The 27,886-nt window shown below is 35.9% G+C and overlaps 1 protein-coding gene across 3 annotated transcripts in view; it reads left to right on the top strand.

The window, feature by feature from the left end:
• The window catches only part of slc1a2b (solute carrier family 1 member 2b), a 45,798-nt gene extending 22,022 nt beyond the window's left edge, over positions 1 to 23,776 (top strand). Inside the window, exons 1-11 of one of the 3 annotated variants that reach the window (XM_038275348.1) lie at positions 7,578 to 7,615; positions 9,897 to 10,036; positions 11,913 to 12,065; positions 12,289 to 12,539; positions 14,590 to 14,737; positions 15,118 to 15,244; positions 16,070 to 16,303; positions 16,425 to 16,619; positions 17,565 to 17,699; positions 17,812 to 18,000; positions 21,522 to 23,776. In XM_038275348.1, the coding sequence (XP_038131276.1) occupies positions 7,578 to 7,615; positions 9,897 to 10,036; positions 11,913 to 12,065; positions 12,289 to 12,539; positions 14,590 to 14,737; positions 15,118 to 15,244; positions 16,070 to 16,303; positions 16,425 to 16,619; positions 17,565 to 17,699; positions 17,812 to 18,000; positions 21,522 to 21,525 (1,614 nt within the window). In that variant the 3' untranslated portion in view covers positions 21,526 to 23,776. Of the gene's footprint in view, positions 1 to 7,577; positions 7,616 to 9,896; positions 10,037 to 11,912; positions 12,066 to 12,288; positions 12,540 to 14,589; positions 14,738 to 15,117; positions 15,245 to 16,069; positions 16,304 to 16,424; positions 16,620 to 17,564; positions 17,700 to 17,811; positions 18,077 to 21,521 lie in introns of those variants that run through there. The other 2 variants (XM_038275332.1, XM_038275341.1) reach the window with 2 other exon arrangements.
• Positions 23,777 to 27,886: the final 4,110 nt, after the last annotated feature.

The following is a 27,886-nucleotide window of genomic DNA, read 5'->3' as shown; positions in this document are numbered from 1 at the left end:
CTTCTTTAGAGGTTTGATGGTGGCTTTTAAAAAAGCTGTTTTACTGTTTTAAAAGAGTCATAGAAGAGCTTTTTCAATGCCTTACCTCTTGCGGAGACTCTCCCCCACTATTCTCTGATCTACCGCTGTCCTCCTTTCATCTCCTGCGGTAAGCTTCTAGAGGCTAGCCCCGGCCTGCTGCCACCTCTGCCCGTTCTGTCTCCTTGGTGGACTTCTCCTATGTACCACTGTCATCCTCCTCCTGGCCTTCTGTGCTCTATCACTCAATCAACCACTGTGCTTCTTTGATATTTGCAGTTAACCTGTGAAGTTAGCCCCTGCCAGCCGCAACATCTCTCCGTGCTGGCATCGTTTCCTCAGCATGCTCCTCCTCCTGACCTACAGTAGCACTAGCAATCCGCTGCCTCTCCCCTGCTCTAGTGCTTTGTCTGCTCAGCAGGCTTCTCCAATCTCCAATGGTGGTAGTTTCAGAAGAGGGCACTGCTGGTCACCTTGACTTGATTCTGGTGCTCTTTTTGTTGGTATACTTGCACAGATTTCCTGCTGGTGCTGCTCCAGAACACCTTCTCACGTTAGAATCAATGATGTAGTACAAATTCACCTGAATTTCAAGGAATAGCTTGCAAAACTTCCACACTTACGTTCAGTGTGAAAGCACCATTGGAGAACCTACTAGGGGAGATTCTTTTTACCTTCAGCTGCCTTTATCTCCAACTCATTAAAAAAAAACTATAACATGTACATCAACTTTAAATTTTTGAATGACTGTGAATGAAAAGATATTTAGCCATTTAAAGACTGACTTACCAGTGTTATCCAGATAATGTCCTGCTCTTTAACCTAAGCAAGCTGGAGTTAAATCAGTCAGACTGAAACCAAATTATTAGTCTCACCCGAATATTCTTGAAAATGTTCTCATTGAGAGCAATATATCTATATAATATTCAAAATGTATCTAAGGTAATGCTGGATTTTGAGCAGCTCAGACCATCACATTATCACTACCATGTCTAAATTTAAATGCGATGTTCTTAATTCTAAAATGCAACATTTCATGTCAGAGGTTAAGAATTGATCCAAAATGTTTTTTGTTTTTTGTTTTGTTTTTTTGTCAGTCTTTAAAATTATTTTCAGTAGTTTAGCTATCAAGATTTAGTTGGGGAAATAAGATAAAGATAGTCTCTCAGTTCCTTTGTGAGATTGTTGTCTTTACCTGAGAACTATTTTCAGAGCTGTCAAAAGTATCAAAATGCATTACTCAAATAGAAGTATAAATCATACTGCTTAAAAACACTTTTTTTAGAAGTTAGAGTAGCAGCTTAAGCTTTTCTCTCAAGTAAAAGTGTAAAGGTACCATTTTAAAACTACTTAAAGTATAAAAGTAAAAGAAATGCAGGAAAAAAGTTTAAGGACAGATACTTTAAGCCTTATACTGGTTACTCCACTAGCCTATTAGAAAAATATTTCTCTACGATTTTGTATAAAACTAAGAAAATTAGGATAACGAAGTTATCATTTCTTATACTTACTTATCTTAGTTTTAGAACTAATGTTATCGATATCCAATTTAATTTAGTGTCATCTTGAAAATAATTTATTGTGGTCTGTAGTGAAGTTCCCCTATACAGACAAATTGGTGCAGTCCCAAGTCCAACCACAAAAAAATAAATTCTCTGGATGAAACAAATTATTTTGATGTAATTTTTTTATATACCAAAAGGCCATAATAAAAATAAGCTTAAATAAAATCAAAACTAACGATTTTTAGAATACTTGACACTTCTGACTATCTTTACCTGGTCCTTTTCTCATTATTGAAGCACAATCAATAATCGCAATTGAGATTAATGAAGACTGAGACCTTATGTTGTTGGAGTGTGTCAGCAGTTCCTTTAAGATTAAGACATTGAAGCTATGGACCAGCCCGTCTGTTCATCAGACTTGAATCCGATTGAGCACGTCCGGCACATCATGTCTCGATCCATCCACCAATCTCATGTTGCAAAACAAACTGTCCAGGAGTTGGCAGTTGCTTTATTCCAGGTCTAGAGGAGATCCCTCAGGAGACCATCCGCCATTTTATCAGGAACATGCCTAGGCAGGTTATAGAGGCACATGGAGGGTGCACAAAATGCTGCACATCATTTTGATCTGTTTTAAGGATATTACATTGAAGATCAGCCTGCATAAAAGCATTCTATTATATGTAGTACAGTCAAGTGTTCAGGAAAGATGATGAATTCAATCATCAACTGCATCAGGGCACTGACCACTTGATGGACAGCCAGACAGACTGTATTTGTGGGGTCCCTTATACACTAGCAACAAGTCTGCACACATCACAGCCCTTCACATGACCACTGACATAAACACAAAAACAGGAGATGGTCTTAGGTTGTTTTCATGCACGTTATTATACATGCATTACTTAGCCCTTGAAAGGGTTCACAGTCACCTGATGAGGAAAAAATGTAAAAACACCTGCTTAGACAAAAGGTACCTTTTCTTTAAAGCAGCCATGTGCTGCAGCAGAAAGGCAGATCCAGTTTTTCAGCTGCTCAAATAGAATAAAGTAATCAATGTTGTTAAATGCTAAATAACACTGTGGTTCGTCTGGCAGTCTGCATTTTTAAAGATATAATTTAACATCTCGGCAAGAGCATTTTTGGATTTTGGAGAGTACGGAACCCTATCTGGTAGATGTCAAATCTGCTGGTAATCTTAAGGTATTTAAATGTGGAAAGTTGCCTTTTACATGAAAATCTCGATTAAGGGGGTGTTTGAGATGTCCAAATTTTGTTACTAGGGAGGAGTGTAGGTTTCAAATATAAGTATAGTAAATTAATTTTTTTTTACACAGTGTTAGCTAGGTATAATTTCAGTTGGGTCCTGTTCATTGTTATAGTTTAAGGGGAAATTGATTTGCAGTACACATTGTAAAAGCACAGACATACCTACAACCGTCAATGGTCACTAATTTGTACAGAACAGTACAATAGAAGTTCAAAGAAGAAAAGAAATAAATGAATATTTCAATAAACACATAAAGCTACTGTCAATACATCTAAGCACATGGTAGCTAAAATCATTGCACATAGTGCATTGAAAGTGCATTACCTTCCAAGACATTATCTCCCAACGTCAAAGTGATCATAAGACAATTTTTTGAAAGAAAGACAAACTAGTCTTTAGATAAACTAAAGAAACTAAACCTAGTGAAGGCTGCGTAAATTATTGAAACACTGCTGTGTTGTTTTCTAGTCTTTGGCATCCTAAAGCTGAAGGATGTGAAACTTAGTAAAAGGATGGAGGTTCAGGACAGCTGGGTGTATATTTGGCTTTAGATCTTACTCACATAAGTGTATATATTTTGAAACTGGGCTTGTTCTAAATAGACACAAGCTATAACACAACTCAATTTCATTAAAATGAAAAGGTGCTGATGGACCTTTTTACACACAGCATCCGTATAGATTCAAAGATCAGCTTATGGTCAGTAACAGTTACCAGATACGTATTTCTGCTTAGTTTCCAAAATTCAAGAAGCATGTCTTTAGCTTCAGGGGTTTAGGTACTACACAGGAGAAATAATTATTTGAATTTTTGCATGCTGTTTTCATTACGTTATTGTTTATGAAAATGTATTCAGTTAAACCATTATCTCATAAACCACATAGGCACTGATTGTAAGACAACAGCTCCTCCAAATTGTCTAATTAATAGGGAATCCTTAGACAAAGTGGATGTATATCAGCTTTACCATAGTAATTGTTGTCAGAATAGCACAGGTAGTAAGGAAGGAGGTAGAAAAAATAGCCTGAAGGCCTTCTATCATGTTTTCTTTTAGCACTGAAAAAAATCTAATTAATCTTGATTAATCGATTATTAAAATAATCGTCAACTAATTTAGTAATTGATTAACCATCAATTGGAGTGTACAAACTGTAAAATATGCCTTAAGCTGACAGAGCAACCCACTTAGAGCAGTAATTTTTTTTTTTTATTGTAAAAAAAATTTATAAACATTTTGCATTTAGGATTTAAAAAAAAGTTTTCGTCTGTCAATGTGCTCTATTCAGAACTCTGCAAGTGGAAAAGTTTGTGTTTAGCCTGGTTTAATTTCATTAAAAAAATCTTCTTTAAGGATCCTCTGGCTACCGTAATCGAAAAGATAATCAAAATATCAACATAGATTGAAAACTTTGAATCAATTTGACTCTAAGATCTGGTTGAACTGTAAAGTGCCTTGAGATTGCATGTATTGTGAATTGGCGCTATATAATTAAATTGTATTTCATTGAATTGAATTAATAATTTTGCAAAATAACCGTAAATTGCAACCCTAGCTTCTTTAAAATTGGAAGCTATACCATGGAGCTATAAGGAGTCATACATTACTTAATGTGATGGTCCAGTAATGAACAAAAATACATAATTGCTTCACGAGTACTATAAATGGCAAATGTACACACCTGTATGTTCCCCACATTTGTGTAACTTGTGCTTTTTTTAGTACTTTTTCTAAGGAATTTGACCAGCATCATAAATGCTGTTTATGTCATGTACAGTAGTTATGCATGGAAGGCTAAAGACTATCCAGAATCAAAACAGCCGTCCACAATTACCTTCTTATCCTACATAGAGTTTTTTCTGTTGAGCTCATTGAAGTTGAAGGACCAGGACATAGGAACAAGAGCTGGGTCTACAATTAGACAATTTTAGACACAGCCAACTATTGAATTACCCAAAAAAAAACAAAAAACATGAAAATATAATAAATGGTACAGTAACATTAATATACCACCCCATAGGCCCAGTATGTGGTATTTATCTAAAAAAATTATTTTAGGGTGAATTATACAATAAAGAAGCTTCGGATATTACATTTTTTTTTTAACTCTATTGTAAATTGGGTTTTTTTACAATCTGTGGTGTACCTGGTTTATAAACCAATGTAATTTTCTAATATTGATTTATTTTTCAGGGAATAATGTCAGAGAAGAACATTTTTTAAGTTTAATCCCAAAACCTGGAAACTTAAATGCTTTGCAAATGTAAAAAGGAAAAAAAAAGAAAGCAAAGTAGACTTTCTGTCTTTTTATTTAACGTTGAAGTCACAAATTCATTTGTAACCACTTCCTTTATAGTAGAACGTTTTCTGCTTTTGCTGTCTTTTTTTCAGTGAATCTTCTCCTATCAACAAGCATCTAGCGATATGTGATTAAGTGAAACAGTAACAAAGCTTCTCTTTACTTGTGGGGGCTTGAATTTTTCTCTTAATTCCTATGCACCTCACAACTTGAAGTGTTTGCTGAGAGGTTCCTATTGGTAGGGACCTGGTAGGGGGTTCAAAGCTTGTGGACATCCAGAATGTGAGAGCCTATTTATTTCCACTGTAATGCAAGTGGTTGTGAGGCCCATGGGTTGAGGGGGGTGTTATATCCGGAAATTGGCCAAGATCCAGTTGTCTTTGCTCCTCAGTATATTGTGACACACAAATCATGAGACTGGGCCTCTCAAAAAGCCAGTGGGAAACTGGTATCCTAATTTAAATGTATATCTTTGCAATCACATGGGCTACAAAAACTCCGAATTAACTTAGCTTTACTGCACAAACAGGCCCTTGAGAGAAACTGCATAACCAAACATTGCACCTGTGGTGGATTAGAGTAAATATCAGTAGTTTATTGATAATGCCACTGTCTAAAGCAATCAAGCTCTGGCTCTTAATTTTCTTTTATTTCAAATTATCTAAATGGTTTCATATTGATGTTACAGAGAAAAATCTATACTGAGATGAAGAAAATATGCGTTTGGTTGCTCTCCTGGGTTGTATAGGATCTGTAAGTGGTTTTTAATCATGCTGTGTTTGTATGCTGGATTTGTGTGACTAAGAGCTTCCTCTTTTCCCTCATCCCCTTCCCACTAAGCCAAAGAGAGTTGCTAGGACAACCCCTTGTGGTCCCTATTGCATCGTAGCCACCCTCCATGCCAGCACTGAGGGAACCTCCTCGCACTGGGAAGGCTGCATAAAATTGGGATAATCGGCGTCGATTATGGAAGACAATTGGCTGCCGCTTCTCAGAGATTCATTCATCCTGGAAAAGAGACTGTTGAGGGAGGGGGGCAGAGAATGGGACGCCTTAGTTCCTCCGCTCCTCTCCCACGGTGGGCACAGGCATGACATCAGTGGCCTGAAAGGACTGGCATTCTGGACATGTCCATTACTCCCCCCTGCCTCACTATAACCTTGCTCCCCATCCATCCCTAGCCCAGCCTCCCGTCTTTTCTTGCCGCTGCCAGTTTGGATGCAGTGCTTGGCCAGGCGAGTAGGGGCCACCGCCACTGTTTGCGTGTGAAACAAAGCCTTTCAGAGGGAGAGAGAGGAAGCAGAGAGCTTCACATGGTACCAGCCAAGAGGAGAGATGGCTGCCTCAGCCTTCCCCATCTCAGGCCCCTCTTTTGGCTGAGAGATGCTAGTGTGACCCCAGTACCCCTTCTCCTCTAGGGTCCCTCTCTGTTTCTCCTGTAACCCCTTCTTGTCTGTCCTGGCCTTTCGCTGTCATCTAAAACATACCCTTTTTTCATTCCTTAGAATAAGCATTGCATGTCAAAGGATTTAGGAAGAGGGATTTCACACGACTCAACCATTGGAAAGATAAAGATGGCATTCCTCTGCCTTTTGTTGTGAGAGTGGTCATACGTTTAAACAGGAAGAAGCTTTCCCATACATTTCCCTAAGTAGAATAATGCAATAGTGCTAAGATGTGAAGTCCCATGCTGCTTGGAGGCTAAAGGGAAATCAGTGTGACAGCACCCTTATAAGTACAATGAAGTGCAATGGGTTTATGCATTAGTGAAATTACACAAATCTATATGCTGTTGTGTTTCATTCTGAAATAGAAAATATAATTGTGATTTATTAGTATAGTATGCATTTTAAAATCCTCTGTTATGTCACTGAGTATTGTCCTTCTGGATCTTACAAAAAATGAAAATCTATGACCATAATTTACTACCCTCTTAGCAAAAGGGAGAAAAATGCTACTGTTAACATTTCACCACTATAAGGAATTATCATGCTCATCTACAGCAGCCTGGCCTCTCCCGTGCTATAAATGTAAGCTATAGGAGTTAGCAAATTTACACAGTGGTTTGATTATAGAATCCCCAGAATGTGTTAATTTACTCCTAGGTTTTACGTGGTGTGGATATGTTGGTGTGCATGTGTTGGTACAGCTAGACGGTGGGTGTACGTTGGTAGTCAGGTTGTGTGTGTGCATGCGAGCGGCGGCGGTGGGGGGGTGGCGTGTATTAGTTAGGGGGATGCATCACACAAATCAAGATGGGGCAGTCCAAGTTTCTGTGGCTTAGACTGCCTCTGCTGTCCAGACAGAGTTGACTGTCCGCTCTCTGGATGCTTTTGGGTTGGGCAGCTGAGAGCGGCTAGCCGTCAGCAGACCTCTGGTGCATTCAGTCTCGGACATCAGCCAACATTTTTGGATGGAGCACATGTTACAGAACCAATGCTTTCTTCAGCTGACTCACTTTAAACTACCAAAGTCTGTTCCTGGTCAATGTATATTGCACTAACCTCATCTCCCCCAGAAATGAAGTAAGTGCTTTGAATTTACAATTTTTTTCCTTTTCAACAGACCTCTTTTTTTCTACTCTGTGTTTTAATCTCTCAAAGATCTAATATATCAGTTAACCTTTTTTGTTGGCATGGTTTGTTATGCAAGAAAGTAGGTTATTATATATATATATATATATATATATATATATATATATATATATATATATATATATATATATATATATATATATATATATATATATATATATATATATATATATATATATATATATATATATATTATTTATTTATTTTTTTCAAAGAAAACAAGTCTTACAAAAAAGAGATTAGTGATTTATGTATAACATACTCTATTCCGTTCTTTACACAATTTTACAAAGCTGCTTGTTAACAGGGTAATTTGAATACAATGAAAAACTTTTACATTTCTTAATATTTCCAGAAAGTCATAACATACAACTAATCCAGCCTTTCCCTTAGCTTGCTTTAATTGGTTTTAAATGATCCCTTTAGTATTCTGAGACTATGAATGTACAGTTTTGTCATGGCTAAATTATAACATTCTATCCCCCAATAGGCCTATAACTCAACTTGATTCTAGTCTAACACTTTGCTATAAAATTTAAAATTAGATAAGCCCAATCCTATTTAAGAATGGATGTTACTGAAATAATGCTTTGTGAAATCATATGTTGGGGTGAAAATATACTATACTATACTATAACATTTAATTATGTTCTTTTTCTCTTGCATTATATTTTTTCTTAGTTTCTTTTTTTTTTGCCGAGTTTAATCTCATTACTGCCTGAAATAAAACTGTTTGTTAAATTACTTAGCAATGATAATATACATTTTGTCTGTTCTCTGTTATATGCTACTAAATCATTTAGCATGAATTAATCAGTTCTTTCAGTACCTCTTTATATTCATCTGCTCCCACCTCCTGCCTCATTCGTCTCTGTCTTGAAAGGAGAGGTGCTAATGAAAAGATATTGCTCACTTCCTTACTCAGAGCTAAAAATAATGTGACAAAAAAGCATAGAAAAAGGGAACGTCCAATTTAAATACATTATTCCTTCTGCTTGTAGTTAAATTATTTGGTAATGTACCTGCATTTTTTTTTATCCACCCCTTCAGCTATAGATAGAATGCAGGTGTTTGTGCTCTGCTGTTTGCATTCTACATTAATTTGATATTTATAGAAGTAGATGGGACTGCTTCATCTGTTTGCCAGAAGGCTAACCAGGTGGTCTTCCCATAGTTTATGTTTGGCACACAAAGCTAGAGAGAGTGTTAATCTGTAATCTTAAACAGGATTAAAATTAGTTTTGTTGTTAGGTTCTTATCAAAAGGTAGCTTAAACTTGAAAAGCACAAGTAAAAAATGTACATCCTGTTTTTGACCAGAAGTGTTTGTAACCTATTTTGGTGTTGAATTAAAAGATAATAATGGTTTGAGTGGTAGTTCTTTTTTTTTTTTTAACCAGCCTTAGATATCTTCACAGGCAGGAATCACAATGTGAATAGTTAGCTTTATATAATCCATAGTCAGTAAGAAAATAATCTATCCTAGATTTAAATACTCCCTATTTTGTGTTTTTCTGCTGTTATGTAAGGTGTTTGACTAATACCTGATATTTTGTGAATCATTGTTTTCACACTTTCCCTTTGGAGAACCTAAATTAAGCCAAAGACTTCTTAGTACTTTTGTAACTTCACAGAAATTCGAAATACAAATTCCTTGTAATACCTCCTGATTTGGATGGATGGATGGATGGATGGATGGATGGATGGATGGATGGATGGATGGATGGATGGATGGATGGATGGATGGATGGATGGATGGATGGATGGATGGGTGGATGGATGGATGGATGGATGGATGGATGGATGGATGGATGGATTTGAATATAAAGCACTGAAGAGAAATAAACTGTTTTTAAACGGTTATTCCTTTACTGAATGACCAAAAAAAAGGAAGAACTTCCTACGCAGCCTCATTTTGTCAGCTTCCATCTGTTGGATGCTATAGTAACCATCAACTGTGTTCAAGTGACAGCTTTGCAACTCTTGAATGCTTCACGCTCTCATCACTTTTAAGCACTATGTGGTTTTTAGAGACCATAACATTTCAATCAAGTAATATTTTTAGATATCACTGTGAAATTCACAATAAAACAAGGTGTACTGCTTATCTAAGGATATTTTTTGTAATTGTAAACACAACTATTCATTATATTATTATGTGTTAAAAACCTCTCTTTTTTGTTTGTTTGTTTTTTCTTCTGTTATTGTCGCAGTGCCAACAGTATGCCTAAACAAGTGGAGGTGAGGATGCATGAGAGCCACCTGGAACCCATTGAGGCAAGGCCCCGGTCCAAATGTGGCCAAATCTGCTCCAAAATGTTCAAGAACCTCCTCCTCACACTCACCGTCCTTGGTGAGTAAGCCCCTTTTTATTCCTAGAAGTCTGATAAAAAGCTTTGATATTTGTTAGCATTTTTTTTTACTGCTAGCTGTAGAATAAGGAGGAGACGCCATCTGTTCTCAGTGTTCCAGACAGTATGATAACTGGGTGTTCTGACCTTCCATGGCAGAGCTGGGGCCACCTGTTTGTGTCAAAGGCTATTTCCCACACACTTGTCATCCAAACAACCCATGGTGATGCATGCAAAGTGGTTAACATGTGAGACAAGATAAAGTACATTTAGGATGGGGTTGTTGAACATATCTTTAAATAGATTTGTTAAACCATCATGCCTATGTAACCTATAAATGATCACATAATGGATGGGACATCCCAGAACCCTCATTAAGTGAGCCGACAGGGTCATCATTTTCCTGTCATATTACAGATAAAGGCCTAAAAGTGAAGTAAAAGACTACAAAGGCAAAGAACAAAAGAGAAATTCTGAACGCTGAGTATATAGAATCCACCTGACGCTGCCAGCCCTGGGAGTTGTTTTTTTTTTTTTACTGACTGTAGACCATTTAAAATAATTAATGCAGAAATTGGCCATTGATATAGTGAGTACATCTGTCTCTGCTTTGTGGATAATCTTGTGAGTGAAGGAGGAGGGAAAAAGCAATAATTTGACATACATAAGGAACAAACTCATACTTAATAAGGATGTCAGACAAAATTCAACTTTTAACAGTTAAAATAAAAAAGAATTGTAATTTATAAAGTTCCCAGCAAAACCAGAGTGATTCCTGATATAAATATTTGTTTCCTATTTGTTAAATGATCTGTTGATAAAGCGTAATTAGCAGTGATTTTGATAGTTGGCGATGGAAAGCACGTGTTTCAACAATCAACAGTTCAACAATCTTAATTTCAAACTTTTCTGTTAATTTATATTTCTTTAACTGACCGTTGCGGGAGCTGGTTAGGATTTTGAGAGAAGGGGGCTGAGAAAAAACTTTATCCATTCAAAAAGTCACAGAAAGTGGGTCTGTTTACTTTTACAAAACACTTTACAGTACAGTATTTTATTGTTTATCTTTTAACTCTTCACTATTATGTTATTCTTATACATTTTTCTAAGGTTCATATTTGTGTGACCATTTTTTCTAAAATCTTTTCGCTGCTGTAAACACCAGAATTTCCACATTGTTGAACAATAAAGGGATTTTCCATTATATTCTATTCTTCTATTCTTACCTGGTGCAGAAGAGAAAGTGACAGAGTTTTTATCCTCTCTATGGAAATATTTAGTTTCAGCTACATAAAATATGTACAACTACCCAGAGCCCCACAGGCTGGTTAGCTGTCAAATATCTTGACAGAGTAGCTGAAGCAATAAAGTATGTCCAGTGTACAAGTGTTCCCATGAGAAGCTTATAGAATATTGAAACACCTCTATGGTTTACAATCTGAGTAAACCACTGTGAAACTGCTACCATTTTTATAAGACAAAAGTGCAATAGGGAGATTTACATTTAAACTGGAATTCAATGACTATGTATTGTATATCAATTTTGTGAAATAAAACGCAAAAAAATCTTTGATTAAAGATGCCAAACCAGGAAACCCGACAATTTGATTTGCTCGTTCTTCTAAAGCAATCTGATGTTAGTTGGTTTTAGTTTATCTTCAAAACGCTGCTTGTTAAATGTCACCCATAGCATCTCGTTTACCACTGACTGGAGAATGTGGGAGTTGTAACAGAGGTGTCTTGAAAGACAAATATCAACATCAGGAAAGAAAAGAAAAAAAAATTAAAAATGTTCCAACTGTGAATATTTTTTCTTCGCTTAAAGCTAAATTTATCACCATTTAGTGATTATTCATGTTCCTTATTCTTTCACTTTAGGTGTGATCCTGGGAGCTGTAGCAGGGATGTTGCTGCGTGTTGCTTCTCCCATTCATCCAGATATTGTCATGGTGATCGCCTTTCCTGGAGATATCCTGATGAGGATGCTAAAGATGTTGATCTTGCCTCTCATTATCTCCAGTTTAATTACAGGTGAAAACCGAGCTATTATGACCACAAACTTTTAATTGTATAAAAAAAAAAACAGCATAGCTCATGTAGAGTGAAAGTATTTTTTTTCCTTCGATTTTGTCTATTGTAGTATTTCTGTATTATACTTAATTTGGATCATATAATCCACAAATTAATTTGTAATTAAATTATTATAGGCTGTTTTATCTGTTTTCTTCTAACATCTTAATGATGTCCGCTGCAGGTTTGGCTGGTCTGGATGCTAAATCTAGTGGTCGCCTGGGTACCAGAGCTATGGTCTACTACATGTCCACCACAGTTATCGCTGCTGTTCTGGGTGTCATCCTGGTGTTAGCCATCCACCCCGGTAACCCCAAGCTGAAGGAGAATCTTGGCGAGGGCGAGAAAAATGATGATGTGTCCAGCTTGGATGCCTTCTTTGATCTGATAAGGAATCTTTTCCCAGAGAATCTAGTTCAGGCCTGCTTCCAACAGGTAACAGATAAGATTATATTTTGGTTAGAATTTTGAAAGGGTCCAATATAATTTGGGAATTGGCTTTTCTTAATTTAAAGTATGTTAAACTGGAGGGGGAAAAATCTATTATAGAAATAAGTTGGCTTAAGACTGTCAAGGTTGGTGGATGTTGTTGAGGACCCAAATGCAGAGTAGTAGGAGGCAGAGATGAGTTCTTGCAGATTTAATTTAGAAACAAATTATAACAGAAGCATAAATCCAAAAACAGTGCAGGAAACCAAGAACCAGGAGATGCCAGGGAGAAACACACATGAGGAGTAAGATAATGAAGAGAATCCAGCACTGATGAACTGCTGAGTGAGGATTATATATAGGAGACAGAACAAAGAGTGGAGTAACAAGTTAATTGGGAGCAGGTTTGGACAGAAGGAGCTAGAAAGGAGCTAAGGGAAAAGGAAAGGGGCATTAGGAGGCAACAAAGAGTAACCAGGGAAAACAGGGTTTAACTGTAACTGGAAATTAACTTAAATTAGGCTGAGGGGGAATAAAACTAATGACTACAAATAAAGGAATAACCAAGGGGAAAACAAGAAGATAGGAGAAGGGACTGGAGATAACCGAAGCCATGACAAACATAGGCTAAGGATAAGAGAAAGAATAACTAACTGAAACTAGACCAAGGAATAAATAATAGCAAAAATGCTGAAAAGAGTAAAACTAAGAACCCCAAAATTTATTAACTCTTGACAATCCAGAATAGCATAAAATAAAGCATAACTGACAACCCAAAATGAAAACGTACACAGAATGAAAAAGTCCAGAATCGCAGATCATGACAAAGACAAAAGCTGTGAAGCTGTTTACTTAACCATGCAGATTACGTGATACAGATTATATTAGCTGTACCGTCACTAGTTTACACTGGGAGCATTTGCAGATTTTAACATGCAGGACTTTTGCAACATAACTATTGCACTTTCATGCAAATAATAGCTACCGTAAATTCTCTAATATAGGCCCGGGCCTTTATTTCACTCAAGTGCATCGCGGTCCAGGCCTTTATTGGATAGAGGCCAGTATTAGAGACAGGCCTCTATTGCTATTTGAGCAAAACAGACTACCAGTGGAATGAATAAAAATGAGATTTTGTGTCTATTTGAACCTATAAAACACTAGGTTCATTTATTGAAAAAGTAGTTACCATGTCTCGCTTGGTTTGAAGTAAAAAAAAAAAAATATAAAAATCCTCCAATTCTGTTTAATTCTCCTCCTCAGTTTCCTCCTCCTCTTCATCTCTCCCTTTAATCTCCTCATCACTTGCGCTGCTCCTCCTGTTCTGCTGCGTGTCTGTTCTCTTCCTCGCGCAGACGGGCAGCAGCAGGGCTTGTCGTTCAGCTGCGCAGGGCTGTGGTACTTGTATGTTACTTACTACCACAAGTATAATGTTGAGGTATGCCCAGAAAAAACGTTTATAGCCCCGGCCTGTATTAGAGACCGGCCATTATTTACCTCCTCTGACAGCGAGACCGGCCATTATTAGAGACCCGGCCGCTATTGGAATACAGGCCAATATTAGAGAATTTACGGTATACACATACAGTATAAATCAGACAAATATTACTGCAAGGATCTCAGGCAGAGAGGGATTTTTTTACTTTCTATTTCCATCCATCCATTTTCTGGCATGCTTAATCCCAAGTGGGGTCGTTAGGGGTGCTGGTGCCTATCACCAGCTGTCTACAGGCGAGAGGTGGGGTACTCCCTGGACAGGTCGCCAGTCCATACTTTTTATTTGTTTCTTCTAACCCTTCTAAGTAAACATTTGACACATGAGTGCCCATCTACCGAGGGACAGAGCAGGATATATTCTGATAGGAATAAAATTGGCTGCTTTCAAATAGCACACTGAACTTACTGTTAATTTCAGTAAAAAAATCTAATTTAGAGAAATATTACAGTCTAAATATACATTTTTTAAACATTAAATTTAACTTTGTGTTAAGATTTGGTAATAAAACATTAGTAAACCAATAAGGGAGCCCTAATGCTTTGTATGAATATTTTTCAGATCCAAACAGTTACAAAAAAAGTGGAAATTGCTGTTGAAGAGGAAGTCAATGTCACTACTGTGGAGGGACTGGTTGCTAACATTACCAAGGAGCCTCAGTTCATCATCAAAAAGTCCCTTCAGTTCAAAAGTGGCATGAATGTTTTGGGTATGTAAGCCTGGGACATCATTAATGCACTGCAAACATTATTACCATTGAAATGTTCATCCAATTTATGCCAGGATCATCCTGCTGCCATGCCAGTCATTTCAAGTGTGTGCTAAAACTTAATAGGCAGAGAGAACCAAGCTACTTGTGATGGAGAGGTTTTCATTTTTCTGCTGTTGCGGCATTTTCATCAACATAGAACAAGTCATCTTCAGAATTTTTTTTTTGTTGGACTTGGCATTGTAAATATCTTTAATAAGGGAAATTGTTAAGATATTTAGATCATGCTTTTCTGCTTTCTTCCTGCCGAAGCTAGCTGATGAGCTAACCCTGCATTGCTGTAATGCAAGGTCTGATGCATTCATACTTTTCTGTCACAGGTCTGATTGGTTTCTTTATTGCATTTGGCATCTGCATGGGAAAGATGGGCGAGAAGGCCAGACTCATGATTGAATTCTTCAATATCCTCAATGAGATTGTGATGAAACTTGTCATCATGATCATGTGGTTGGTATCCCTCATTAAGTTTTTTTTTTTTGACCCATTTAAATTTCACACTTATTTTAAAATAAATTAATCGGTAAATAATTTTTTTTTTAGATGCTTTTTTTTTTCACAAATAAAAGGCATCCAGATTCAATATTTTGGCATGAGAGAGTGTAAACACTTCCATCTCTCAGTGCAGCAAAGTGTGGTAGTCCTTTATACATCTAGAGATGTCTGGCATGTTTACTTTCCCAATGATCTCAAGGTCAGTGGAATTAAATGGAGATCATTTTTTAATTTATATTTTTCAGCCATCCCTTTAGGTACTCGATGGGAAAGAACCTTGGAGTTAGGTCGTGTTTTTCTGACAGTTAGATAGGGTTTGATCTAAACCATTCCATCGAAGCTCTGGCTTGATATCTAATGTTTCCTATCCTCTAAATATGCAAAAATGTGTTTTTTCATAAAATTTAAAAAGGTCCATTTTGTATTCATACACAAAAGCAAACTTTCTTCCATATGTTTGCTTTGTCCCCTGCATGGCTTGTGCCAAAGTGCGACTCTTCCATAAAAGCCAGTTTTATGGAAAGCATGACCTGTGGTTGTCACGTCAACAGGTTCATCAATACAATTTCAGAAAAATAAAGTCAACTTTGAGATAGCATTACACAGTAAGGAGATTTTCACAGGGGTATCAAACACGATAACAAGTGAACCTTCCAAAGTAGCGAGAGCAAACTCTTTAATTTCATGTTATTTTTGATCATTTAAACAGTACTACAACTTTTTTGGATTTTCCCATATTTTAATTTCAAAGTAATAGAAAACTCTTTTTCATCTCATAAGGTACTCTCCCTTTGGTATTGCCTGTCTGATTTGTGGCAAGATCATCTCCATTAAGGACTTGGAAGTGGTAGCCAGGCAGCTTGGCATGTATATGGTGACTGTAATTATTGGCCTCATCATCCACGGAGCAATCTTCCTGCCCAGCATCTACTTTGTCATCACAAGGAAAAACCCCTTCACCTTTTTCTTGGGAATCTTCCAGGCCTGGATCACTGCTCTGGGGACAGCTTCCAGGTTAGAATGAATACCAATGAATGAGTGAACAAATGAATAAGTCATTTTTTTGTGTACAAATTATTTTCCTGTGGTTTGAGTGTGTATTTATAGTCCTTCTTGTTCCTGCTTTTATCTCTAGTGCTGGTACACTGCCTGTCACCTTCCGCTGCCTGGAGGAGAATTTGGGCATTGACAAAAGAGTCACTCGTTTTGTACTCCCAGTAGGTGCCACCATCAATATGGATGGAACTGCTCTGTATGAGGCTGTGGCTGCAATCTTTATTGCCCAGATGAATGGTGTGTATCTTGACCCTGGCCAGATTGTCACAGTCAGGTGAGATAAACACTATTTTATGCTAGAATTTATTTTATGTGATTCAGGGTTAAAAGCCTGTTGTTTGTAAACTAAGTTTCTAGGGTCTGAGCTGTAGCCAGACCATATATTACCAGTAAACAGGACAATTAAAATGAAGCAAATAAACCAGCATGGAGAGGCAGCCACAGTGTCAAGCCTCATGGCAGGCAGGAAGAAAAACAGCGGGCATTTGCTCTCTTTCATTAATCTTTGCCAAAAGACTCTACACATGGTGTGCTTAAGATGGATGACCCTCACTTTGACACTTTTATGGCACATAAATCAATGAAGCCTAAAATTAAACATGTCATATTTCCCATTTTGGAGCAAAATTTGGTTCTCTCCAGGGGATTTTCTTTATGCAGGCTAAAGAGATCCTGAATAAAGACAAAGTTTGAATTTTCTCATTATACGTGTTTCTTCTGTGTAAGCTTTTCAATCCCACTTAAATGTTTGAGATTATGAAGATTTAACCTTCGTAAATACAATTATACAGTGAGGGAAAAAAAATCCCAATACTAATAGTGACTTAAAGCAAAAGGGTAGTGTGTAGACATGCTTGACACCTTCAAGAGTGGCTAAATTATAACAGTCCTGAATATCTTAATGGGCTGATCCTCCACCCTCCCACCAACTGTCTTGCAAAGGATGGCACATTAGCATGGACTTTAAGAGGTTTGATAGGGGTTTTTTTTTATAGTTTCTTCCCCTTGAAAAACTGCATTTCAAAACTGAATTTTGTATTTTCTCTGAAGATCTGAATTATTCAAAGATGACAATAGGGCAACAACAGAGGAAATTTATAAGGGGAAAAAATTGTTAACATACTGGCTTTATATATTAGGAGATTTGATTAATTAAGTGTAGCTAATTTTCTGAATAAATCCAGGGAATAATTCCTCTTTTTTTTTTTTTTTTTTTTAGTCTAACAGCCACCCTGGCCAGTGTGGGAGCGGCCAGTATTCCCAGTGCTGGCCTGGTGACCATGCTATTGATCCTTACTGCTGTCGGCTTGCCAACTCAGGATATCAGTCTGCTGGTTGCTGTTGACTGGCTGTTGTGAGTCTAATAGAAGCATGATGACATTGTTAATTTGTTTTTTTTATTCTTACATAGATGTTCTTAATGAAATATGATGATGTGTTTTAATGACATGGTTTGCTCTCCTCAGGGATCGATTCAGGACCTCGGTGAATGTGGTTGGCGACTCCTATGGTGCAGGCATTGTGTACCATCTATCCAAAGCAGAGCTGGATGAGCTAGATGCACACATGGCTAAATCGGACGACATTGAAATGATGACAAAGACCCCGTCCTATTATGATGATATGAAGAACCACCACGAAAATAATTCCAACCAGTGCGTTTTAACCACAACTGCTACCACAGCTGCTACTGCTAACACTAACTGTTCTGTCTTAGTAGATGAATGCAAGGTACAATTAACACTTTCTGACTTAGAGACCTCTATATAACCCTCCAGCTGCATGCTCATTCTGTAGATTTGCTTTGTTTCTGCTTGCTTTACACTTCACCTTTGTAAAACCGGGCTTACACTGTGTGATTTTTTTGCCCTTTTCCGGGCAACTTTGCTGTTATGCGAGTATTTCCCAATCTCAGCCTGATCGTGCATCTATTATGCAGGGTGTAATGAAGACTGATCAGCCTCTCACGACCACCTCCCAATCAGGAATCATGAAGTAGGGAGTTGACCGTTTCAGTTGACCGTCGTGGACAAATCGCTCAGTGTGCAAACAAGGACGCTGTTTCTTCTTCTGCCTCTCAGATGAAGACACAGAAGCATGGCGGGTGGCGAGTAAATGGAGTTATTTCTGTAAAATTGACAGACCGTAGTAGCCACGTTTGCTCAGCCATGTCTTTGTCCAAATACGTGCTTTCAGCACAAAATTGCACATTTCCAAGGCAGCGCGTTTCACTCTAGTGAACTTCATGTTCCTTTTCTACTGGTTTAGCTTCCGGATAGACGAGTCAGAGTAGCTCCATCTCACTGCGGAGCTGAGTCCGACGTGGTTTTTAGACTTGTGAGCATCAGAGCGTCGGGCCGCACAGTGTGAGAATATACATCGTGAGCTGTGAACTCACACTGTACGATGAAACAGTGTGAGCTGTACCTGCGTGCAACGACTGAAAAAAATCACACAGTGTATGCCCAACTTAAGCTGAGATGCACATGCTGTTTCTTTCACAAGTGAACCAGGTAAATGCACTACGTTTACTCTTCTGGAATAGCTGCTTTTGTGTTTAACCCTTTACAGGGCACTCAGTGGAATACTTTGAAATTCAAAATTTCAAGTCAAGAGTTTTATTTAAGGACAGAACAAGAACTTATTACTTTTCTAACATTAACACAGGAATTTTCAGGCCAAAAATCAAGGCTAATGTAATTACCAAAAATAACAATTTCACCTAATATCGTTAAAGAAAATCCAAAGTGCTTTATATAGAAATTCGTGAAAAACACCTACAGAAAGAAAGAAACATATCAGAACATTAATACAGATCCTGGAACTTAATTTTTTACTGTTAAACTTAGCTAATTAACTTTTTAAATGTTCTTTTTTACTTTTTTAGTTAGTTAAGCTACATTTTCAACTTCACTTTTTTTTTAACTTAATTTACAGTAGCTAACATATCACACACACGGTATGAAACATTAGATTACTGGTGGTATTCTATGGAGCAGTTACATTTAGCTTTATGACAGAGGTGGACCTTGCAGACTTTACAGATTACATTTGACTTCACCATTTTGAATCAAGCTGAATCAAATGAGGGGCTCGTTACCACTTAGAAGTAATTAAGTCATTTGAATCAGCTGTGTTTGAGCAGGGAAGCCCCGCTCTATGGTGACTTGTGATTTTGAAAGACACTATTCCTTAATAAAATAACGTTTATTAAGAGGTTTCCTTTGTATCATAACTTCAAAATAGATTTTCAAAATAAAGTCTAAATAAGTAATTCAACAAGATATCTCAAGGCTTAACTTCACTTTATCTTGTTGTGGCTGATCATATTTGCTGTCATCCATTTAACCTTGGATTAAAGTGTAGTCACAGGAAATGTTGCATAATTAGCAGTTCATATATTACTGGTGCACACCTCGCAATCACACTTGAGTGAGTTGTTTCCTTGCAGGGTTTAAATACTCGAACACAATTTATTTCTCCTAACTTTGAGAGCTAGGCCAAATCAATGTAAAGCTGCGATAATTCTAATGTAAAACAGGTAAAAATCACACCTGTAGATGTGTTATCATTGGTTGCAGCCGGAAATAGCTAGTTCCCTGACACTTGCATACCTTGGTAGAGGAACTATGTTGATGAGGCTTTTAGGAGGATGAATTGAGTTGCTAAGCAACATTATAAATATGTAAAAAACAAAAACCCATTCAATGTTGTTCATTTTAGGATATTTTTGAATAAGTATAGCCGGAACTCAAAGGTGTGCTACTTCCAGTATTTGTGCTTTTTTCTAATTCTACATGTTGTTTTGATGTAAATTAAAATAAATATTTAGTAAGAGAGTAAGAAAAATAGTCAAAATATTACAGTTCTGTGCAAAACTGCCCAATTACTATCATGCCAAAAAGTATTTTTAATTATCTTAAAAAAATGTTTTCAGAAGTGATAAATGTTTGGGTTTTGAGAAGGCCATTCAGGTTATTTTTTACCAACCGATTCTATTTGAGTCTAGTTATTATTAGTCCAATTTTAGATATGGCAGCTTTTTCTGTAATAACTTCTAGACAAATATATTTTGGCTTAATGCTTAACATTGTCATTAATAATTCATGACTGCTAGTTCATAGTATAACTGATGTATCTACTCAAAACAGAAAATAAGAAAACACTAAAGTTAATTCCAAGTATGTCATTTGGTACTTTGACATAAGTAGATATCTTTAAACTATGTGTTTCTGAAATTTATACAAATAAGTCACATTAATTAAATTAATGATATTAAACTGTATTTGGACTTATCATTTGCATACACTTGATAATACAACACAAGAGGCTGCTCTGCCCAAAATAGAGGCAATTATTTAAAATCTGTAAAGACAGAAATAAAACCCAAGAAAATACACTTATAAGAGGCCTTTAGTTTTAGGGGGAAAAAAACTGATGGCTTGAAAGAAACGTGAAATTAAATCAGGGTTTTTTAAAACTTATGTGCAAGTCTGCATGCAACAAAAATAGATACAGGAATTTTTTAAATAAATATACACTGATACCTTTTTGGTTTTTAAAAAACTCCTTTCAGACCTATTTTTCTGACAGATAATTTTGTTCCCTCATGGAAAATTGATTAAATGAAGAATTTACTTGTGGAAAAACATGCAATTTTTTTTATATTTATCTTCGGATCAAATGTTTTAGTTTAGAATTTCTGAAGTTGGTTTATATGCAGTATATATCTTGCCATATCAGCTAACTCATATCAAGTCTCCAATTTATTAAATTAAGGCTTCTGCTAATAGTGACAAATACTACAAATGCTCTATTATGAACATTTACCTTTCTATAATGTTTGTATGCAAATGCTTATCAATGGCCGTTTAATGACCAAATTCAATATGAAAGCATTTTAAAGATTTATAAAATAGAATTTATAGAAAAAGTCTGCAAAAGTCAACTTTTGCTTCTCTCTTCCGAGTCATTAGCTTTAGATCTAATGAAAAACTACTCTTGACTTATCATAAATAGAGATGCAAAGTAATCTATCTGCTAAAGTTACATATTACTGTACGTATTACATATTTTTTAATAGAACCATAAAAATGATCAAAACTGCTTTTAGGTTTAGAGGCTATCTGACTTTTTTAACCTGTGGTGCTTAAATCTTGCTGCTCATTGCTTGCAGGTAACCTCAGCCGCTAATGGTTCTGCTGCGGAGTGCACGCTTGATGAGGAGGAACCAAGGAAACATGAATAATGGCAGCGTAGAGATCCCCCTGCTCCTGGGCTCCACGAGCTTTGCTATCTGGTGATAAAACAGAAGAGTAAATGAAAAGTCACGTGAACAGAACTACTAATGTTTTTTTATGTAGTTTTTTTTTTATTTTCTATTATTAGTCCCTTTAAAAAACTTTTTGTATTTTTGTCTATCTGACTGATATGTTATACTAATTCACTTAACTGTGAGCTGATAACAGAGTCATACCTCACCTGTTAGAGTTCAGTCATATCCTGAATAGCAGATACTTGCACAACATGCTTCAAGGCTTGGGGAGGAAGGAGGAGATGAAAAAACTGGACAAATATTTTTAGTAACAAGTTTCATTTGTATGTTTATATGAAAAGCAACAAACTGGTGGTATTTTACACATACTGAGGCTGTCTTGTATGTCTCATAAAGGTGGTGCCCTTTCATCAAATTGGGAATCCCTGTTAATTCAGAAAATTGCTATCTGTATTAAAGCAAGTATCTTTTGAAAAAAAATCATTAAATTCTTAATATTTTATCCATTGCCTACCTTGTAAACAGGCCATAGGGAAATAACTCTGAGCCTCTTCACATGGAAATATTATATTGCAAAGATTATCCCATAAAGCCAGTATTTGTTTTCCCTTTTCTTCTGTGAAGAAAATTGACTTTCCTCTTTCACGCGTTGAGAGAGATTTCAAAACTAATTTATTTGTGTGGAGAGAAAAATTACTACAGGGATCAAACGGCTATAAAATCAACCCGTTTGCAGAACCCCTAGCACTACTTGTCGCTTTTTCTATTTGCAACACACTGACTATTTTTATTCAGCTGTGTTGCCCCTAAAATCCCTGTTCTAAAAATTAAACTTTACGTAGCACTTTTTAATTTTATTCCCCAAAGTAAATTCATGATGCCAATGAAATTAAAAGTAATTTTTATAGCTAAAAAAGTGAAAGATAACTCTAATATATAGAGATATGGAAATATATCACCCTGAATGAAACATAAGGATTATACTGAACACAAATGATGCCAACTTGGTATTTCTTGTTGGTGTTATCTTTGCCCATTACACCTTTTCTCTTTTTATGAAACTGATTTACAGAAAGCACAACCGGATACTCAGGCCTTTTTTGTTTACTATGACAGGAAAACCTTGTCCTGCAATATTAACGTGTTTACTTTATCAATTTTTGTACTTTTCCAATGCTTTGTCTGTAAAAAATTGTTTACCTTGGACATTCATCTTTAGAAAATATATCTATATTTTGGAAAGGGAGGATTTCCAGCACAATAAGCAAGCACAGATATTCATTTTTGTAGCTACACTCAAGTGGCTGAATCACCTTGTTACCTGAGAGCACACTCATCTTTTAACACTTATAGAGCACACTAGATGAACAAACACAAACAATTTGCCAATAATAAACCTTTTCAAGAGGATTCTTGAACTGATTCCTAAAAATGTAATAGTTTCATTGCCATCAGAGCTCAAGACTGTTCCTACAAACCCTATATGCTGCAGCTGTGCTTTTGTGCCAATCAGACGACTTCTTTGGAGACTCCAAACAAAAAGGGACAAACAGAGTAATTATGAGAAGAGCATCTGCCTCAGTTTAAAAAGATGGTAAATGTCTACAGAGCATTGAAGTAATGCATACCAATGTTGGTTAAAGGGAAAGTTCAGTATTTTTGGTAATGTATCTGAAGTATAACAAGTCTCTTGGCTTTGTCATATGACTGAAATCTAAGTTAGCTGGTTATAAAGGCTGGAGCTAGGAACTAACTAGAAGGGAACAAGACAAAAATGAACTTCCTGCTTCCTAAAAAAACACTACTGTCAAAGCAGTTCATGCAATGTGTTATGAACCTAACAACATTCACCATGTTATAACTGACTGGATATTTCTAAAGAGGAGAGTTATTATTTACACAGGAAAAGGATGTTTGAAGCAGTGCGACACCAGTGTTCTTGCTCTTTGAAACAGGTACACAGGACCTGTGCTGTATTTATTTGTCATACTGACCACCTTGTTGAAAACGAAGCACAATAGATATTTTTGCTGTTGGCACTTAAAAAGCTAACCTGGGGTTTTAATTAAGATCTTTTTTTAAATTGGTCTTTAAGTTGGATAATTTTAAAACTCCATTATCTACGTGGGCACACTTTACCAATATGCACTTCAAACCATAACAAAAACACTAGAAAAAAAACCTCAATAGGTAATTTTTCTTAAAATAAGTGCATTTATTCTTGAATCGAGGAGGTAAGTGAGACACTTTGCCAATGGAACAAAACTATTTAGACTTAAAATAATAAAAAGCAACTACATTTTCTTTTTCCAAGTGCATATAATCTAATTACCTTATTTTAAGAGTAAACCAAACTAATTCTATTGGCAAATCATTTTATTTACCTGCTCAAATTAAGGTTAAATACACTTAATCTAAGACATTTTCACTTATTTTTATGTTGTTTTGCAGTCAATTAAGAAAAACAGGAAAGTTTGAAGCAGTCAGACAGACAGGCAGAAAACTGCTTTTCTTTTTTACTGCCTCTTTTACTTTCTTAAGGATAAAGCTGTGTGGATAGCAATAACTGCCTAAAGCAAACATAACCATGGCTTAATTAATGCATAGAACAGCGTTAGCATGAACTGCTCCAGTGCTGTAGGTAGCGGCTGTTTGAAAAAGCAAATCTTGGGTTCCCTCAGGTTAGGAGTTAGTTTCAGCTTCCCATTACCTGAATCCTGAATTTTCCATTAGCTCTGTAGAAAACAGGAGTGAAACCCTCTATCATGTGGTTTTGGACTCAATTGATTTCAGCACTGGATCAGTCTCTCCTCTTTGGTTTCTTTTCAGTTTTGAGGAATGACAACCATGCCTTGAAGGTAACAATAGAAGAATTAACAGAGCATTTAGAGCCACTCTGTCCTTTAGTTGTTGAAGCACACTCACAATAGACACCTTTAAATGTATCTAACATAAGTGCTTATGAGCAACAATCTGCATACTTGGTGTTTTGCGTAACATAATAAAAAACGGACGTATGCTCAGATAAGAAAAAAAGAACACATATGCTGATAGATAACCTTTTGTTTGGTTCATGAAAAACACTTAAATCTTTAAAAAAAAAAGTTTTAACCACACTGTCTGAGCTGCAGGGGACATAAATGAGATAAACAGGCTCTTTAAGCCTTATCTTTAGAGCTTGTGGTCTTCAGGAAATATATAAATAAATCTTTCCACTATGGAGACGATGCAGACCATAGTATCAATAAAGGGGAATGAGTGTTGAATGACTACTATGTTCATATGATGTCTGTAGATGCATGAATTGAATTAAACTGCTAATTTTTTTTTTTTTTGCACCACTATCTGAAAAGCATATTTTGAAGTGCCTCAATGCACTTTGTGTATATATTGTAGTTAACAGATTTTTTTTCCTTTTATTGATTTGTTTTATTTCTTTTGAAATAAGTTTTAGAAATAAAGTTTTATTCCTGTGACTCTTTAAAATGTAATCACCTAGAGGAGGAAAAAAAACATTTATGTTTTATTAGATTAGACCAAATGTATAGAGGAAATTATGTAATAAATTGATTGTTTTTATTTTCTAATTGCTTTCAACTAGCTGTTTAACATACCCGTCCCCCACACAGTATATAAATATCTTTTTTGTTTTTGTATCTAATGTGATCGTTTTTGTTCTATAAAGATATAAGCAGTGTGAATTCATTTTCATTGTACATACATGGATATAATTGTTCTGTTCAGTGGCAATGCAGAGGTTTATTAAAATTTGCAGTGATCCTGAAACAAATGTTTTTTGCATGGAAGGAGAAAGGTGAGAAAGAAGAAAGATAAAGAAAGATAAAGGTTGAGCAATGATTCTTTTAAAGGAATCTCACTTACTGTATTTGAGGTAGAACTTTTGTAAAGACAAAAGAAAAAAGGTCAAGTTTGCCCTCTGTGTAGAACAGAGAGAAAGAGAGAGATGAACCATAGCGAAGTTAATCAGCTATTTCTATGCCTAAGGAGCCATAATCCTCAGGTGAATGATCTGAAACATTTTCAAAATGCTGGCTTTTTAGTCTCAGGCATCTTTGTTCAGTGGATTCATCTCAAGCTGTGAGACATGGACATCTGCATCCCTCAGAGTCTGTATATCACATCACACTTTCCATCTCTGATGAAAAATGAGTGTCAATAAGGTTTCTAGGAATCCCACTTGGTTAATTACCATAATTCTCAATGGCTTTTGCATTTGACACTGAAAAAGTATGCAAGACAAAAAGTAAATAGCAGAATGAAATGAATGAAAACCTTTGACCTTGTCATCGTGTAAATTCTGTCTTTTTCAAGAAACAGAAATAATGATGTGTTTCATCTCGGCATTAAAATTGCTTGTGGTCTACCCTTATTGTAAACATGTTGTAATATCTCTGCAGTGACAAGAGAGTATGTGTGGGGGAAATATGTTTGGGTAAAAATTAAGAACAAAGTATTCTTTTCTCAGTTTTTGGTCAACATAAAAACAAAATTTCTCTTTCTACATATAAGCAAGTGTTGTACCCTTGGTGTACATATACAAGAAAAACTAATAAATGTTCATAACCATGTTCTGTGTGACTTACTTAATACTTTTGATGATTCAATATCATTTGTTGGTTGAATTTAGTCAGATTGTAAGTCATATAGATTATTTTTCTCAACCATTTGGTTTATTGTATTTAAAAAAACAATGTAGTTTTCATTTCATTGGAGTCATTTTATGGTCTAACTCTAAACTCTCTCTCAAGGAGTCACTGGAATCTTAGTGTAGTGCTCTAGGCAGTAAATGTATCTGTTTCATGATTTAGATTGCTGAGCACATAGTGCACAACCACATGCTTAAGGATAAACACTTTAATATTTAAATCTCCTTGATGCTCTTGTAGGCATATATTAGTTCTGCATCTCACTAGAGACTCGACTGGGTTTGATAGCACCCTTTCATGAATGGGATAACTGTAAACAGTAAAGTAAAAAAAAACTTAGGAAAAGAATGTGGAAAAAAAGAAATACATTAAAGCATAAAATAAAATGCTATCATTCATCTAGAAAGTAGATAAAAAATAAAATAATAAATTAGATGATAAAAAATAGTTTGTATTTTATAATAATAAATACCTATTTAGCTTATTTTATAACTATAAGATTAGAAATTGTTTCTAGAATTGGTACCAGAAAAAAAAACAACAACAACAACAAAAAAAAAAAAAAAACATCTGGATTTAAAGTAACATAACTTGATGCTGTAAATTAATAATTCTGTCTGGTTGATAAATAAAGGCTGAATAAAACAAATAAATGAAACACTCCTTTTTACAATGAAAATGAATTATGTAAAGTTGAAAACAACAACTAATCTTTCCAGTGATGCTTTTTATACCCAATTTTTCTGACTGGGCAATTTACATTACATTCATAGATGAGACTTTTCTTAACAGGTATGAGGACAACCTTTTTAAGAGCACAGCACAGTAAGGTGAATGCTTAGAAATAGTAAGAGACAGTTAGTGTAGCACCCTGAACCTTTAGGTGCACCAGTATATAATCAAATGACTTTTTTAAGGTAGTATAAATGTGGAACTTAAAATATAAAAGAGCCACAGAAAGATCATCTTAATTCTGGTTGTTTGGCTGTCTAAAATGTCTAACAACTGATCCTGGCATTCACGTTCATAGGCATGTTAAGTGGCTTCAATGACAGTAGAAGCAGAAGAAAGAAGGATGTTGCTGCTGCTCAGGTATTGAGCACTATACAATAGTTTCTAAAAAAAAAAAAAAAAAAAGAAGAAGAAGAAGAAGTTAAAGGAGCAACATAGATCAATGTTTAATTTAGCTGATTTTATCTTTGGGTTCTACCCAGCTAATGTACTGTATAGGTGCAAAAAAATAATCCTATAACATGGGTCATTGTAGTCATATGGTCAATGCAGTCCTGCAAAAATCATAAATGTAAACATTTTAGATTAAACTTTGTTGGCATCCAAAGCTTCTACATACTGTTCATTCATTTTAAACTATTCCCTATAGCTACTGGAGAATGTAGTCCGTATAGGCCAGAAAGCAGAGTCGTAGTTTAACACACCTCTCTGCAGCTTCTCTACTGTTACCTACTCATTACTCCATCCAGACAGTGTCTGGGGCATGACAATCCTCCTTCTCACATATAAAGCCTTAAATGGCCAAGCTCCATCTTATATCAGAAATATGATTTTTCCTTACGTATGTTCCTAGTAGAGCACTTTGCT

This window comes from Cyprinodon tularosa, unplaced genomic scaffold, assembly GCF_016077235.1.
Source record: "Cyprinodon tularosa strain WSP-4 unplaced genomic scaffold, ASM1607723v1 ctg121, whole genome shotgun sequence".
NCBI classification, from domain to species: Eukaryota; Metazoa; Chordata; class Actinopteri; order Cyprinodontiformes; family Cyprinodontidae; genus Cyprinodon; species Cyprinodon tularosa.
Note: the sequence above shows the minus strand (reverse complement) of the source record. Positions and strands in the feature narration are given on the sequence as shown.